We start from the raw sequence: 17,049 nt of genomic DNA on the forward strand, positions 1-17,049 counted from the left end.
AGGAGGGTCTCTGGGTACCTTGTGGGTGGTGCAAACAAGAAGTGGAGGGTAAAGTTTCTTCCAGTGGTACAAGAGGATTCAGAGTAAGGAGGTAAAAGAGTATTTACATAAAAAGGCTTTGACTGAGGTGGTCCCTGGAGGATGAAAGACCCTCATTTTTGAAGATCAAAACCAAAGGGAGCCCTCACAGTGAGAGAGACACTGAGAGGCTGGAGCATGTCCAGGGAAGGGAACAGAGCTGGGAAGGGTCTGGAGCAGCAGGAGCAGCTGAGGGAGCTGGGGGGGCTCAGCCTGGAGAAAAGGAGGCTCAGGGGGGACCTTCTGGCTCTGCAACCCCCTGACAGGAGGGGGGAGCGGGGGGGGTCGGGCTCTGCTGCCAGGGAACAAGGGACAGGAGGAGAGGGAACAACCCTAAGTTGTGCCAGGGGAGGCTCAGGCTGGATACTGGGGAAAAGTTCTTCACAGAAAGGGTTGTCAAGCATTGAAAGAGGCTGCCCAGGGCAGTGGTGGAGTGACCATCCCTGCAAGTGTTCAGACAACCTGTGGATGTGGCCCTTGGGGCCATGGGTTAGTGGTGACCACAGTGGTGGGGCTGGGCTGGTGGCTGGACTTGGTGATCTTAGAGATCTTTTCCAGCCTTAATTCCATGATCCTAAGTGTAAATGGCTACAAAGCAGCCTCTGGCACTCACTGCAAACAGTTAATTGTGGTCCAGGGGGGCAGAGCTCAGCTGGCAGCAGCCATGTGTGGCTCCCTTGCAGGGCCTGCTCCTCTCCATCCCTGCACTGGGATTGAATTTCTCACTGCTCTGGGAAGGGAGGAACACACCCTGCCAGGGAGGGACCCTCACCTGGGGGATGGGGGCCTGTGAGGGGGTCCCTGGCAGGTGGGATTGCTCATGGGGAGTTGGTTTTTGAGATGGAATAATTTTGTGGGTGGAGCCTGTGTTGTTTGGTCTCAGTAGTGAGTCAGGAGAGGGTTGGGATGGATATCGGGGAAAGATTCTTCCCCCAGGAAGAACACTCTCAGTCACAGGGTGGGATTGCTGGGGTGTCCTGGGCAGGGCCAGGAGTTGGACTGGATGATCCTCGGGGGTCCCTTCCCACTCAGGATGTTCCAGGATTCCATGATTCTGCAGGTACAGGGCAGTGTGGTGCTTTTCCACCAGGAAGAATGGTTTTGTGAGAGAGTCCATTAGGGATGTAAGTGAATTAACAGACTCTGGAGTTCCTGGAGAGCCGGGTAGTTCAGTGGGAAGTGCTCACCCTGAGTGTCCTTGTGCTGCTGGACACAAGCTCATCCCAAGTGCAGTCTGAGCTCATCCCAAATCCAGCCTTGGGCTCTGTCTCTGAATTCCAGGGGTTCTCAGGCTCATCTCAGAGCTTTGCCAGGGGTTGTGTTGGAAAACTGCAAGTGAGATGACCTGGAGAGCAGCTGGAGTTTTGACAATAAGCTTGTGAGGTGTGTTGTGTATAAATGAATTCAAGTGGGTTTTGAAGCTGTTCCCCCTGTCCAGGAGCAGCTCTGAGGGGTGAGCTCAGAGCACCTGTGGCTGGAGAGGGGCTGCTCCTTCCTCCTGGGGCTCTGGGGGTGCAGGTGGGACCTTTGTCACCTCCCTTTCTGCCGTTCCAGCTGTGGATAGACCTGCAGAGAACCCTTTCCCTACGGGTGGAGTGGGGGCACCGTGCTCTGGTGTCCAGCAGGTTGTGAGGACCTGCCCGGGGCAGAAATGAGTCAGATCCCAGGTTCTTCAAAAAAACACACCCCAAACACCCCTGGATTTTGTAGGAATGCCAGCAGAGGTGAGATGTGTGAGTGGCTGGCAGGAGAGGGGGGTTCAGGTCCCCTGTGGCAGGTAAGGGCTGTCCAGAGTTGGGTCAGTCCTGCCCTGGGCACAGCTCGTGGAGTGGGGGCTGTCCTGCTGCTGTTCCTTGGCTTTCTTGGTGGCTCCTGGGGTCAAACCAAGGTTTCTTGCAGAGGTTCAGCAGCTGAGCACATGTTCTCACCTGCCACCTGCCAGGTTAACCCCAAAGGAGACTTCTCACACCTCCCTGGTGAGAGGGATCTTCAGGTCTGCTCGGGTTTGGGAGCTTGTTCTTTTCTTTTCCAGCCATCCAAAGAGGAAGCCAATGAAGAAAAGGCAGAAGATAATTTAACTACCTTGTTTCCTGGCCAGAAAAGAAGGATCTCTCATCTTGTCAAACAAGGAAATGTAAGTGCACATTTAGAAGCAGAAGTTTAGATTCTTTCAAGTGAGGATTTTCTGTCCTGACCCTGCAAAAAGGTTCAGTCCCAGGGCCAGGCAGGGGCATGTGAGCTGTTTGTGCTGGAATCAGTCTGTGTTAGTTTTATTTCCTCTCCTTCTAATCCCTAAATAAACCCCATGTTTAGGCATCTGTTAAAAATGGCAGCAAAACTCTAATAAAATTTGTAAGCTGTGGAAGAGTGAATGGATTCTGCAGTTTGTAACCCTTTGGGATAGGTTGAGATGTTCATTCAGTGACTTAGATAAAAATTAGCTGGACACAGGGTCACTCTGTGCCTGATGCTGCTTTTCTGAGTCTTGTGGAGCTAAAAGCTGCAGGAATTTTGTCAGGTGTTTAAAACCATTGCCTGACATCTGTTCTGAATCAGCCAAGAGTATCAGCAGTATCTGGATCCTCTTCTTTCCCAACTGTAAAAATACAGAGGAGAAGAATTAAAACAAAACAAAACAAAACAAAAAAAATAAAAAGAGAAAAAGGCAAGGAAGACATTCTGATTTTTTCATTCCTTTCTCCCTGGGATTTTAATTCATGTTTTCTCTGCGGGTTTAATGTTTTTCCCTCCAGGTGCTGAGCACAGATTAGTTTTATGTTCCAGCAGGATAAGAGTGGAGACTTACACACTGATTTGAGCTGGGTAGTCCAAATTAATTGTTCTTCCTTTCCTCTCTGCCTAGGAAAGAGGGTTTTTTTTTTTTGCTTTTAATAATTTGAAGCCCTGAGGTCAATACAATGTGTTTTATTTAACTACATATCTTCAGCCAGTTCGTGTGGTTTGATAAGGGCCCTTTCTTCCCAAGTGAAGAGATAAGAGACTGAAGCAAATGGCTTGGAAATTCATTAACTCAAACATTTATCGTAAAGAGGCGCCTTTTAGGCATGTACAGACCTTTAAATATATTTTCTTAATGTGACAGCTGATCCCAAAATGCTTTCCAAAGGTGGGAGGCCCAGCACAGGCTCTGCTTGGGCAAACAGAGCCAATCTGGTGAGCTGGGGGCAGCTCTGGCACCCGCCTTCCCCGGGGTGTCTCAGCTCCAGCAGGTGCTGTCAGACCTGAGCTGCTGCTTTCCCACACAGAACCGAGCCCTGTGCTTGCCATGTCCCTCCAAGTGCAGTGTTTGCTCAGGGATTTGGAGCAGCAGAAGGGGAGGGAGCCGAGCTGGGCTGGGGGAAATGACGGCCCAGAGGAATTGGGGGTGAGGCACGAAATGAGTGGCCTGTCCTGCTCCCAAGTCTGTCATTATAATTAATGTCTGACTGCACTCAGTTTGGTATCCAGAAGCTGGTGGCAGCATCAGAGACCAGGAATGCAGGAGGTGCCAGCCTGCCCCCAATTTGCTGTGTTACATTGACCCTTCTCTTGAAGGGATTCCAGGAGGCAAGGCCTGTTCCTCACATTTCAAAGGTTATTAAGTAGTGTGGAGAAGTTTGTGCTACTTCTGCTGCTAGAAAACTTCTCTCTTTGCTGACATCATTTCTGGCACTTTTCCTGCAGCCTAAATTTGGGCATCAAAGGAAGAGCACGTGGAACCTGTTGGTGCTGAGGTGCCTCCAGAAGTGGGCAGGGACAGAGCCTGTTGGAAATGCAGAGCTCAGCTCGTGTAGTGCTCTAATCCCATAAATACATATTTGTGAGGCTTTTAGGTAGCTCCAGACTGGAGACCTGGAGGGAGGGTGCAGAGAGGTGGATGTGCAGGGAGAGAGCTGTGAAGCTCAGCATCATGTACAGAGGGCAGTGGAGGCCAATCGTCACTTTTTCATTGCAGTACAAACCAAAGTGGGCAGCACAGGGCTGCATTTGCTACATTTATGTTCCAGTGCAAGCCTGAGAGTGTTGGCAGGGCCCAGAAGTGGGTTAGGCACAGTGATGGGGAACATCACAGCATTCAAAACAGTTCAAACACCACCTGCCAAGGAGGAACGTGCCGGGAGGCCTCCCCGGGGGTGAATCATCAGTGCCACGGCTGTGGATGGGTGACTCTGATGTTTTGCTCTGGAGGACAGTTGGCATCTTCTCCTCCCAGAGCCCTGTGGGTGCCAGGAGAGGGGGTGAGGAGCAGTGTGGGGCGGGGATGGGGCCGGCGGGGGGAGGCTCTGACGGCGCTTTGTGTGTGCAGGCAGAGGCCCCGGGCAGGCCCGTGGTGCGGCCCTACCGTCCCCCCACGGCCCAGGAGGTGTGCTACCAGAGGATCCAGCTGGCCCAGCAGCAGGCAGCACAGCTGGTTCAGAAGGCCTCTCTCTCTTTGCCAGGAGAAAAGAGGAGGATTGCCCATGTGCCAAATGCCGCCCTCACCGCAGCAGCCAAGCAAAGTAAGTGGTGGTTGGGATCCTGTCCTGTCCTCCCCCTGGTAAAACACACTGCCTTGGCTTTAAATGTCTCCAGGGCAGATGTGGAGCTATCAGGAGATGCGTTGAGACTTGAATCTTTGCTGACAGTGACCAGTGGGAGGCCTTTCTCTGAGGAATTTCATCCTGTTCCGAAAAGCAGCGGGCTGGATGTCCAGCCCCATCTCTCACCCTGCCTCCCTCACCTCAGCCTTTCCTTTTTCTGTTTCTTCCTTGGGTTGGGTTTGCTCCTCGTTCCCCCTTCCATCTAAGCCTTCAGAGGTGGCACAGAGCAGATGGGAAGTGCTAATTAATGCTTGGTGCTGTCCCTTTGTAGTCAGAGCTGACGTGACTCAGGCAGTGCCTTGCAGTGACAGAGTCACCTCTTTAAACTCTGCTGACTCAGTTACCCCAGAACAAACAGAAATGAGGCACCTTTCCTGGCAGGAGGTTCCTTCATCCCTGCCTGGGAGGTGGTAAAATTACCCAATTTGTATCCCTTTGGAGCCTTGGATTTGATAAAAACCCCAGCTGGCAGCGGTGGCCTGTGATAGTGGGTTCCCTCTGGCAGCCCGGAGCCCGTGGCAGGATTTGTACCTGGCTGTTTTCTGTCCCCTGCAGGCCTTGGGAGCAGCAAGACAGCTGTTGCTGGCAGGAGTGTCACACCTTCCAATGACTCTGAAGCCCCCACCCTCCCTCTCAAGGCTTGCACCTTAGCTGGGATGGCTTCCAAGACCACCAGCACCATCGTGCCCAAAAGGGTAGCCCACGTTCCCTCCTTGCAGGTAAGGGAGATTTGGATTCTTCTCCTCTCATTCCTCGTTGAGGGGGGTGTGTTTGATCAGGCTGTTCCAAACTTAGCACTCCCTGGAAGTGGGGTTTTGATTGGGTTGGTTAAATGGGTTTGTTTCTTCCTGTGGTTTTCCTCGATGGCATCGTACAAAAAATGAAACACCCTTGGGGGCAGGAGCTTAAAAAGACAGAGGTGCTTAAGTGCTGCTCTGATCTCTTTGGGTATTGATCCCTCCTGCTCAGTCTGAGCCTTCTCTTGTGCTCACTGCCCAGGGGTGCAGCTGTTTGGGGCAGGGACTCAGAGCCTCTGGAGTTCAAAGGACACGGATGGATTCGGGGCCTTCCCGGGCTCTGTGGGCCAGGCTGAGCCAGGTGGTTGGGAATAATGTCCCACTGTGACCTAGGCAGTAAAATGTGACCACTGAACTTTGTGCTGCTGTAAATATTTAGGGGGGAAAACTATTTGTTTGTTTGTTTTTCATTGGGATGCCTGCCCAGCCTTTGGGTGCTTTTGCTCTGAGTGGCAGGAGGTTTAAGGTCCCTTCCCACCCAAACCATTCCATGATTCTACAAGTCCCTCCTTTCCCCATGGAAGCCTGTTACACACTGAGACAATTCAGAGTAGGATTCCTGATGGCAGGAACCTGGTTGGTGCCAGGATATTCTTACTGGTGATATCTGGTGTCAAGATACGTGATAACATGCTCTGATTATTTCTATGAGAGTGAAAAGCCATTTTCTTCTTTCCCCACCCAAACAGCAGCCACAGTGACATAGAACTCTCAGCTGATTAAAAATAGAAGAAACAACTGAAAGGATAAAATATTTACCAGTGTTACAGAGGTGCTTAAGGGTATCATATTAGAGATTGAGAAAATATGTATTTAATGGAAAGGACCAAATCCCCTTGAACAGGGCATCAAAGTGGGAATGTCCTGGGGGAAATGAGCACTTTTCCCATTGAGGTGGGACCAGTTGCTCCCCTTGGAACGTGCTCACATCTTCCAGGGAGCTGTTTTTACTCCAGATTGCAGCAGATGGTTTGGTTTGTGGATGTCTCTTGGGGGGGGATGGAGAACAGTTGGGTGTTTTAGAGGTGAATGTACAACTTCCTCTCTGAAAAAGAGGCAAATGGTGTAATTTGGGGAACAAACTGGTGTCAAATGGAAAGCTGCAGTGGGAGGTCATAACTTGGTCTGACATGCAGGTGGCTGTGCCTGAGGAACTTGTCATTCTGTTGAAGGGGGAAATCCTTTCAGGAACGTGGTGACTGGCATTAAACAAGGAAGGAAAACCCCAGGGCAGTAAAGTTCCAGGAATGCCCCGGGAGGTGGGAGGGTTTTGCTGGCTGCCAGCCTGGCAGGAGGGGCCTCCTGGACCAAAACCCACGTCTGTCACAACCCCCCTAGCTGGTGTCACGTGTCACAGCTCAGTTCAGAGCGTGGGACCATCCTCCTGCTGACCCTCCCAGTGGGAATGTCAGCATTTTCCTGCTCTGGAATGCTGTGTGTGCACACAGGGCTGGGGCTGAGGCCCCTGCAGTCCTTGGCCCCCCGGGTGAGCTGCAGAACAAGCCACGCTTGGTTTTGGTGGTTCAGATGCTGCAGGTGGCACAGGATCTCCAAGGGGTATTTTTAGCACCAAAAATGATGCAAGTTATGCTCAGCTTTTGGGCAGGTTTTCAGAAAGGAAGTCACAGCAGTATTAATAACAGCAGGAAATGGGAGAGACTCAGAGCAGCTTCCTAAAGCCTGACCAGCCTCTCTCTCTCTCTCTCTCTCTCTCTGTCTCATCTCCAGAGCCCCAGCTTACAGAGGCCTGTTATTCCCACAGAATTTGGTGCTAAAGTCCCAACCAACATTCGGCAAAGATATCTCAATCTCTTCATCGATGAGTGCCTGAAGTTCTGCTCCTCCTCCCAGGAAGCCTTTGACAAGGTCTGTACAGCCCCTTGCTTCTCAGGGAATAAAGGCCAAGACCTTCTAAAACTGTAGCAGCTCCAGAAAACTGGCTTGGATTTGTGCCTGCAAAGACTTGGGAGTGGGAACTGGATGATCTCTAACATCCAACCCAAAGCGTTCTGTGGTTCTGGGAAAACTCTTCTGTGCACACACAGTTCTCTAGAGGAAACTGGCCTTAAATAATTCCAGACTGGGCAACAGAAAGTGGAATTCCAGTGAGGGTTCCAATGGGAAGTCCCATCTTTCCCTTCATCTGACGTGTTTTAATAAGCCCAGAAGAGGAATGCAAGGGGAATGTGCATTGTGGTCCAGCTGGACAGAAAGAGCTGTTGCTCTGGTACAGCAGGAAACACCTCCTGGAATCCGAGTGCTGAGCACGGGGAAGTGTCTGGGATACATGGAATTGGTTGGGAGTTGTTCCTTGCTCCCTGTGAAGGCTTTTCAGGAGACTTTTACGGAGCCTTCAGGCAGCAGGAACAGTATAGTGGGAGTTCCAAAAGCAGAGTTGAGGCAGTCATACATTTTATTGGAAAACTTTGGCCATTAGTGTGAGTTGGGAAAACACAGGCCGTTGTGTGGGGTGTTCTGTAAGCAGAGCAGGTGGGATTTCACCCTCACAGCTCCCTGGGGAAAACCTTCCTGTTGCATCCGAGGAGCCACCATTTGCCAAACTTATTTTTCTTAACAGTTAAGATGTTGTGCTGCACCACAGTGGGGAGCACAGCCTTTCCCAGGCAGGTCCAGAACTGCTTTGTTAATCCCTCAGGGCGAGTTTCCCATGAAAATGCTTTTTTCAGCACTTTGCTTAAAACCCATTATTTTTTTTCTCTGACTCACCTGAGCAGGCCCCAAACCCAGTGCATATTTGTGCCATGTGTTCATGACTTAATTCCTTGCCAGGCAGTTTGTTGGTTTTTTTTTTGCTGTCGTACTTGGAGTCTGTATTTTAAGAGCCAAACATTTCCCCGAAAGCAAGAGCAGCTGTGGCTGCCCCTTCCCTGGAAGTGCCCAGGGCCGGGTTGGACAGGGCTTGGAGCAGCCTGGGACAGTGGGAGGTGTCCCTGCCCGCAGCAGGAGGGTGGAAAGCGATCTTTAAGGTCCCTTCCAAGCCCAACCATTGTGGGATCCTGGGAAGAGCGGGAGGAGAGTGTGTGGTGATGGGCTGTGCTGTTCCAGGCTCTGTCAGAGGAGAAGGTGGCCTATGAACGCAGCACCAGTCGCAACATCTACCTGAACGTGGCCGTGAACACCCTGAAGAAGCTCAGGAGCCTCGTGCCCAACTCCCCATCCAGCACCAACAGTAGGTAGCACACTTGTGCTTTAATAACTGGGGCCCTGCTTGGGTCAGGAACCACGGAGACAAACGTGTGGCAAAGGCAGCCCCCATTTCTCAGCTGTGCTGAAAGGCAAACAGCTCCAGCTCAGCTTTTTATAGCCTGGCAAGCTCTAATGGGCCTTCAAGAGGCGAGTCCTGCAAGGCTTTGTTGGCTCTCTGAACCTAAATGGAGATAATGCCACACGGATCCCTTTTTTTTTTTTAGCACAAGTTCTTTAAAATGAAAAGCCCTGCTAATGGAGTAACTTTCACATGATGCCTTCAAAGTGACAGACTCGTCCATCACCCCAGAAATCTGTTACACACATTAAGCTTCAAGAGAGAAACGAAGAGGGTTAAGACATTTCATTATTGGCTCTCGAGAGGGTACATTAAACAATCAATTTGTGCTGTTCTTGTGAATTTTTTCTTCCCCCAGTCTCTTCCCTTTTCTCCCCTCTGTCTTCATTACGTTCCTGGCCATTAGTCAGAGCGGCTGAACTTGGGAGGCTGGCCTTTGTGAGAGGGCTGCCAGCTAATGATTAGTAAAAAGCCCCTCTCTGCCATTGTCTGATGTGCTGAGCATATCCCAGAGCTCTGAAGCTCCTTTCTGAAAGAGGTTGAAACATTCAGCGTGGGAGGCTGGTCTGCAGGGCCCCAGCAACAAAGCTGCTCCTGTGGGTGGGCGATGCCACCACGCAGCACGTGGTGGGGTCAAGTTGCTTCTGTGCTTGGTCCTGTCTTGCTTTTGGTCAGTGCAGGGTGAGCAGGTAGAGCTACGAGGTTCTGGAAAAACTGTAAAAGTGTCCTTGCTACCCTTAAAGTGAGTTGCTGTGGCCTGACAGTGAGAACTGAAAACTCGCTGTAGCGCTGGGATGAAAATGCTGGGCCAGCACCTTACACACAGAACCCACTTCTGGAGCAAAGCAAGAATCCAAGAGGATAAACACAGAGTTCCTCTTGCCCATGTGTAGTGCCCCAAACTAGGACTGAAGTCACTTGCTGGTACCTGATCTCTGTCCTCTTTTGCTGCTTCCTTCTTTCTGCAGAGACGAGTAACAAGAAGGTGGTGTCCCACGAGGCTGTGCTGGGGGGGAAGCTCGCTGCCAAGACAAGCTTCACCCTGAACCGCTCAGGGAGCCTGAGAGCTGAGGATTTGACAGGTAAGACCCTGCTCCTGGGGGGCTGTAACGTGTAGGGTGGAGCTGGAGGTGTTACTGTGACTGGGGGAGCAGGATCAGGCTGGTGTGTTCACCCCACGCAGCTCACCCCAGTCCTGGGGGCTGTTCCAGGGCCACAGTGTCAGAAAGATCTGAAGCTGTTGGAGTGTCCAAAGGAGGGAAATGGAGCTGGGGAAGGGTCTGGAGGGGAAGGGTCTGAGGAGCAGCTGAGGGCACTGGGCTGGTTCAGCTGGAGCAGAGGAGACTGAGGGGAGACTCCTCGGGGGCTGCAGCTCCTGCCGAGGGGAGATGGAGGGGCAGGGACTGAGCTCTGCTCTGGGACCAGGGACAGGACCCAGGGAAGGGCTGGAGCTGTGCCAGGGGGGTTGGGATGGATCTCAGGGAAAGGTTCTTCCCCCACAGGGTGCTGGGGCACTGCCCAGGCTCCCCAGGGCAGTGGGCACGGCCCCAAGGCTGCCAGAGCTCCAGGAGCGTTTGGACAACGCTCTGAGGGACAGGGTGGGATTGTTGGGGTGTCTGTGCAGGGCCAGGAGTTGGGACTGGATGATCCCTGTAGGTCCCTCCCAGCCCAGAACATTCTAGGGTTCTGTGATTTGGAGTGCTGGGGTTTATCTGGGGGCAGTGTGAGGTTTTATTACCTGAGTGCAGCAGAGAGTCCCTCGGTGGGGGGTGACACCACTGACCAGTGCCCTCCTCGCTTCCTCCTTCCGCTGCCAGGTCACTGCTGCTCCCAGCCCGGCTTTGATGGAGCATCAATAACCACTCAGAGCTGCCTCTGGTGTTTTGGGTGTTATTTTAGTTTAACTTTCTTGCCCTGCAGCAGTACTTTACACTGTGCCTGTCAGATTAAAAGGCAAACTTACAGATCTGCAGCTGCTCTGCGGGGCTCGGTTCCGCTGCTGCCAATGTCACAGGAAGGTCGTATCGTAGCCAAAGGGCTGTGCCACGAGCACTGTTCACGTTGGCTCAAATCAGTTATGGGTGTTTTGGTTGCCAAGAGATGTAGGCAAATTGCTGAGGAGATCAGAGGAGAGATGGGGAGGCCACGGAGCAGAAGGAATTGACAGGGAGAAAGCTTAAAAGGGGCAGTATAGCTCAGCTAAGCAACATCAAAGGGCACCCAGCAGTATTGGAAGGGTTTATGCAGCAGAGAGAGGAAATATTGAGCAGAGGGGAAAAAAGTTATAATTATTCTGTGAAATGAAACGAGCAACCTGAAATCAGCAGTAGAAAGAAAGCTGCAGATAATGAAGTTTTTAGGGAGCTGTGGGTGGCCTTTGAGGGTGTTCTGTGGGCTGTTACTGATTATCAGTGAAAGCATTAATGTGGCAGAAGTCTCACATTTAGTAGTAGGACAAGGGGGAATGGCTTTAAACTGGCAGAGGGCAGGGTGAGATGGGAGATTGGGAAGGAATTGTTGGCTGTGAGGGTGGGGAGGCCCTGGCACAGGTTTCCCAGAGCAGCTGTGGCTGTCCCTGGATCCCTGGAAGTGTCCAAGGCCAGGTTGGAGGGGGTTGGAGCCACCTGGGCTGGTGGGAGATGTCCCTGCCCATGGCAGGGGGTGGGACTGGATGGGCTTTAAGGTCCCTTCCTACCCAACCATTCTGTGGCTCTGTTGTTAACAAAAAGTCTCGAAAATGGGCCTTTTGGAAGAATTCTGTTTCAACTGTGCTTTCCAGGCTTAATGCTGCTTGTTCAAAGTGGTTAAAAATCAGCTTGTGCACCAATGACCAGATTTTAAAATACACCACCCGACACCTATTTCCCTGTCAATCCTGTGATGCCTTAAAACACACATTATACAGTGTTAGCACAGCCTTCCAACACTGCAGAATAGGACTTTTAGCTAATTAGCCTTTTGCCCCAAATTCCAGAAATACTGTTTAGTGTTCTTCTCAAGGATTTCAATGGGTAAAGATTCCAGCAAGAACATCCAGTCTTGTTGTGACTGAAGAACACAGTCAGCACATTCCTTGATACAGCCTTAGTCTAAACTGTCAGAGAAGGCCCAGAATCCTTGAAAGAGAGCCAAGCAGGGCACACATTACTGATGGAGATGTGGGGTGTTGGGACCACCAGCCCAGTCCTGGGAGGTGTGCCTGGGGGAGGACCTGGGGACAGGCAGTTTTCAGGCTGGGTGTATCCCTGTGAGGTAACAGTTAGATATCACAGTCAGGTGATGCTATGGGTTTGTAAAACCTGTGTGTGTGGGTGTGCATATGCCATCTTTGTGCACCTAAGACTTGTTATTAAAGAGCTGCTTTTTTTCACCTTTCAGTACTAACCCTGTCCGGAGAATTATTCCTTCGATTTTAGGCAGCAGGTTTAGAATTCAGTGGGGATACCTTGATAACACCAAAAGCAGTAAGAGAAACTTCAGAGGTGTGACTTGAGCACTGTCTGTGTGTGCAGGAGCTGCCCTGTACCGGCGCCTCAAGGACTACCTGATGAGTGAGGAGCAGCTGAAGGAGAACGGGTACCCGATGCCTCACCCGGACAAGGCCGGCCGGGCCGTCCTCTTCACTGCAGAGGAGAAGAAAGTGCTGGACTGTGAGTCCTGCTGGCTCTGCCATCCTCTGTGTTGGCTCCATCCCCCAGCAGACACCTCTGCTGCTTGTGGAGAGCTCTCAGCAGGGAGCCCTTTGCCCCTGCTGTGCTGGGTCTCCTCGGCTGTGAGCCCTCTCCACAGGTCATGGGGGAGAGGAGTGTGGCTGCAGAACCCTGCTGTGTTCCTGGAGGATGAGTTTCTCCAGCTTGGGAATGTTATTTTTGACCTAAGGTTTACACTTTGGGGCTGTGAGGCTGAGTGAGCTTTTTAATTTCTAATTAAATTAGAACAGAGGAAACTGCCTCAAGTTGTGCCAGGGGAGATTTAGGCTGGATATTAGGGAATATTTCTCTATGGAAAGGGTGGTCAGGCACTGGCACAGGCTGCCCAGGGCAGTGGTGGAGTCACCATCCCTGGAAGTGTTCAAACAGCACGTGGATGTGGCACTTGGGGACATGTTTTAGTGGTGACCATGCTGGGTTGATGGTGGACTCAAAGATCTTAAAGGTCTTTTCCAGCCTTAGCAATTCCATGATTCCATGATTCTGTGCTGCCAAAGGACAGGAACTGGGCAGGTTGTCCCCCTGGACCAGCTGCCTTTGTCCCCCCCTGCAGGGACACATTCTGCACTTGCTCACTCAGGTTTGGACTCCAAGGCAATAAATGCAAGGGAAGTGGTTGGAAAGCAGCTCCTGTTCCACACCTGAGGATGTTCAGCTCTTCCAGGGGAAGGATTCTTTTCTGTCTCTGTGTATATGAGCTGCTGCTGTGTGGGGCTGTGGACCAGCACTGGGCCAGGCTGGTTTGGCAGTGGGGCCTGCCCTGCTGGGCTGGATTGCAGCGTTTTCTGCTGCAACTGGAAAAAATGATCATAAAATCACAGCATGGTTTGGGTTGGAAGGGACCTTAAAGCCCATCCAGTGCCACCCCCTGCCATGGGCAGAGACACCTTCCACCAGCCCAGGCTGCTCCAAGCCCCATCCAACCTGGCCTTGATCCCACAGGTTTCCTCAGGATGGGATGGGCTCCTTCTCTGTCTGAATTTTCTGAACTCCTGGCAGAGTTTCTGCTCCCCAGACACTGATTAAAGCAGTTTGTGCTGCAGCAGGGATAAAACCCAGAGTGAGGATCTCTTTGGAGGTGCCTTTCCACGCTCCTCTGAGCATCTCTTTGGAGAGACCTCTCTGGAGTGTGTTAAGTGCTCATCCATGTTAACACCTTGTGTCTACATTTGTCCTGTGGTTGCTGAAGCAACCTGGACTAAAGCCCTCCTGCATTAACACTCTCAAGTGCTGTATTTGTTAGAGCCCTTTTCTCCAGGTAACCAGCCAGCTCTTTTCTGTGATCCTGAGCTCATGTTCCTGGAGTTCCCTGCAGATGTTGCAGGATGTTTGAATTCCTCCTTGTTTAACTCGAGCCGTTGCAGGTCTGTTCATGCTGTGACCATGGTCAGTGGGCACCAGTGGGCTGGGAATGTGATAACAGCTGAAATGGTCACAGCTGGGACTCGAGGAATTGTTGGAGATCAGAAGGATGAGAGTCCACTACTTTACAGTGGCTTTTTGCATCCCCCTTCTCCAAAGTTTGGGCAGCACAAGCCCAGCTGGCAGGAGAGAGCAATCCCTGACCTGTGGGCCAGGCTCTGCTGGGAGTGTTCCCATCTCTGGGTGCTGGTAATCCTTGCAGGAAAGCTGTGCCCTGGAAGGACTGAAATGTCATTTGGAAGTGACAAGGCACAGATCCCCTGGAAACCAGGCCTCATTAGCCCTGATGTCCAAAGAATGACTTATTTATCCTGTTTCTTAAAATAACTGTGTTAGAGTCCAACGTAATTTGCCCTGGATGGGGAAACAGGGCAGCAAATGCTGATGGAGCTGTGGTGCAGCTGCTGCTGTGCACCAAACCCAGCAGAGTCCTGTGATTTACCTCTGGGAAGCGTTTAGAGGGGCAGATGCTGCGGGAGTGCATTGTCAGAGGGATTGCTGTGTCTCTGTGGGAGTTGGGAACAACATTTGGAATCCTTTCTAACAGGAGATGTTTCACTGCTGTTTGAATGAGTCTGAGTGAGTGTGACCTGGCTGTGCTTTGGCTGAGGGGTTTCTGGTGACCTGACTGTTGTTTCTCTGCTCTCCCCAAGCCTCCTGCAGGATTTGCTGTCGCTGTGGCACCGAGTACATGGTCTCAGCCTCGGGGAACTGCATCCGCAAGGAGGAGTGTGTCCATCACTGGGGGAGGCTGCGCAAGCAGAGAGGTCTGTCCCTGCCAGGGGGCTGTGCCCAGCTCCAAACACACAGCATTCCTCATTTGGGGGCTTGGCACTTCCTGGTCCTGTCACTGGTGCTGCCATTGCTGCTGCAATGGCCTTGCAAAGGGCTGCTGGGCAGTGGGACAGTCCCCAAACCGTGACACTGGGGGTGCAGCAGAGGTGGTTCATCTGTGTTTAAAAGAAGTAGAAGAAAAATTGAACCTTCCTGTGCCTTTTGAAAAAAAATCAGCCTTTTAGGAGGCTGGCTGGGAGCACTAAAGGTCTGTCCCTCCCAGGAGAGTTTGCTGCCCTTGGTTGAATTCATTTGCAGTGAGACACTAACCTAGTTTGAGCTCTGCTCTGGTTTTCCATCACATTATCCAGGTGGCTTCTGGAGTTTGTCTGGCTGAGCACGAGAGGCTTGAACTCCTCAGATTGCTGCCTGTGAATCCAGAGTTATTTCCCCCCTGTGTTTGACACCTCACTGTTGCTGTGCTCTTCCAGGGTATCTCTCAGAGAGAGCTGAAGTTCAGGCCTCTTGGTAACGAGACTTTTTGACTCTGAATCTCTTGCTCTTGCAGTGCCAGGTGGATGGGAAACTCATTACAGCTGCTGCTCAGGAGCTGTGGGCTCACCAGGCTGCCAGGTTGCTAAAGTAAGTCATTGAGCAGCACCTTTTTATTCTCAGTGACATTTGTGCTCTGCTGACAGTGGCAGTGGCTGGGAAACACTTATTTAAGCCTTTGGAAGAACAGTGGCTTCCCTTAAGGGAGGAAAACAAGTGCCACTTAAATATTTTTTGCTCTGCAAAGGTAGGAAAATCCAGTGTTTGGCACTCAGCTGTGTGCAGTGAGGTGGTTCCATTGATCCTCAGCTGCCCAAAAAGCTCATCTCCTTGGGGGGTGCACAGAAGCTCCTGTTCTTCAGGGAATCACAGAAATGAGAAATAAGAGATTTCCTTTTGAGGAGCAGTCTCAGAGCCTTGACACCAGTGTGCCAAAACCTTTTTCCTATCTTTTCCTTTCCCAGATTCCCATGCTAAGGTAATTTTCTGCTGTAGGTTATGTCTTTTCTAAGCTTTGCTTGCTGCCTTCCCTTTGTTGCAGTCAGGGGAGGAACCTTCCCAAGGAGCCTGTTGTAACTCATAAATATCACTTCTCCTGAGGAGGGAGCCCAGCACTAGAAAACAGAATGAAAATCCTGCTCAGGAGTGGAGTTTTGTCCTTGGATAAAGCTGAGCATTGTTTTGGATACCTTTGCACGGGTGTTTTTTGCTTTCCTCAGGCAGCAGGAGAGTTGGTTCCCAGCCTGGCATCACCAGTCCTCTCAAAGCATGGGCTGAAGGGAGCAAGTCTCTCTTTTGCCTCTCCCTCAGCTCTCTGGGGATGCTCCTTGTCACTTGTTTTAGTGGCATTTTTATATTTGGAGCTGCCATGCAGGGGAGAACCAAAAGCCAGAGGTGGGAAAGTCAAGGTTTGTTAAAATAGGAAGAGTTTTCTGTCTGGGCACCATAAAAGCCTGCCCTGCACAGCTGGAAGCATGGATGGGCTCAGCCTGCTACTTCTCTTCTTGTTTAATGTAAAATGAGGTTCTTATTTAGTCAGTGTTCAAAAAAAACCCCCATCCAGCAGGGATGACAGTCAGGAGGATTTGGTGGGGCTGTAAAACCACAGCTGCTCTGGGCAGCCCGTGCCAGGGCCTCCCCACCCTCCCAGGGCAGGATTCCTTCCCAGTATCCCATCTCCCCCTGCCCTCTGGCAGTGGGAAGCCATTCCCCCTTGCCCTGTCACTCCATGCCAGTATGAAAAGTCCCTCTCCCTCCTTTTTCTGAGCCCCCAGTGTTCCCAGCATCCTTTGGCAGGTTTAAGGCTGGATCCACAGCCTGCTCAGGGTCAGTGCACAGAGACATGTTGGGATGCTGGGGAGCACAGCATCTTCCAGCTTGGAAGGAGGGCACTGAAAGCAGAAACTGTTTGTAATGAGACGCTGTTCTCAGTAACTGGGCCTGGGAAAGCACGTGTGTGTCTCCCCAAAGGCTGTGGCTGTGCCTGGCCGGGTGTCCTGCAGTTAGGCAGGGAGGCAGGAGGTGGCAGGATGGAGCTGTGCTGCTCCCGGGGAGCCCGGAGTGGCCCTTTGTGACTCCCGAGGCTGCTGCTTCCTCTGGTCTGAAAAACAGGAGCAGCTTCTCTGCCCTCCTCCCAGCCAGGAGGAACTGGGACGTTGCAGAACAACAACTATAGCATAGAAAAACACCTAATTGGTTTTTTTCTTTCCATCACTGCCCAGTGTTGTTGTATTGCAAAGGAAGGGGAGGGCTCAGGGTGCCAGGGAGAGAAGTGTTTACTGTCTCCTGGCTGGTGAGCTCTGCCCATTCCCTCAGCAGAACAGTGGGATCCATGCCATGGATGCAGAATG

The 17,049-nt window shown here is 51.6% G+C and overlaps 1 protein-coding gene across 2 annotated transcripts in view; it reads left to right on the top strand.

Annotated features, from left to right (window-relative positions):
• REXO1 (RNA exonuclease 1 homolog) overlaps positions 1-17,049 on the top strand; it is a 43,008-nt gene that overhangs the window by 16,880 nt on the left and 9,079 nt on the right. For both annotated transcript variants that reach the window (XM_064637384.1, XM_064637383.1), the window contains exons 3-11: positions 2,111-2,212; positions 4,385-4,577; positions 5,214-5,377; positions 7,184-7,321; positions 8,522-8,645; positions 9,710-9,823; positions 12,254-12,391; positions 14,527-14,640; positions 15,216-15,289. In XM_064637384.1, coding sequence (XP_064493454.1) covers positions 2,111-2,212; positions 4,385-4,577; positions 5,214-5,377; positions 7,184-7,321; positions 8,522-8,645; positions 9,710-9,823; positions 12,254-12,391; positions 14,527-14,640; positions 15,216-15,289 — 1,161 coding nt within the window. The remainder of the gene's footprint in view (positions 1-2,110; positions 2,213-4,384; positions 4,578-5,213; positions 5,378-7,183; positions 7,322-8,521; positions 8,646-9,709; positions 9,824-12,253; positions 12,392-14,526; positions 14,641-15,215; positions 15,290-17,049) is intronic.

This window comes from Pseudopipra pipra, chromosome 27, assembly GCF_036250125.1.
Source record: "Pseudopipra pipra isolate bDixPip1 chromosome 27, bDixPip1.hap1, whole genome shotgun sequence".
Lineage (NCBI taxonomy): Eukaryota > Metazoa > Chordata > Aves > Passeriformes > Pipridae > Pseudopipra > Pseudopipra pipra.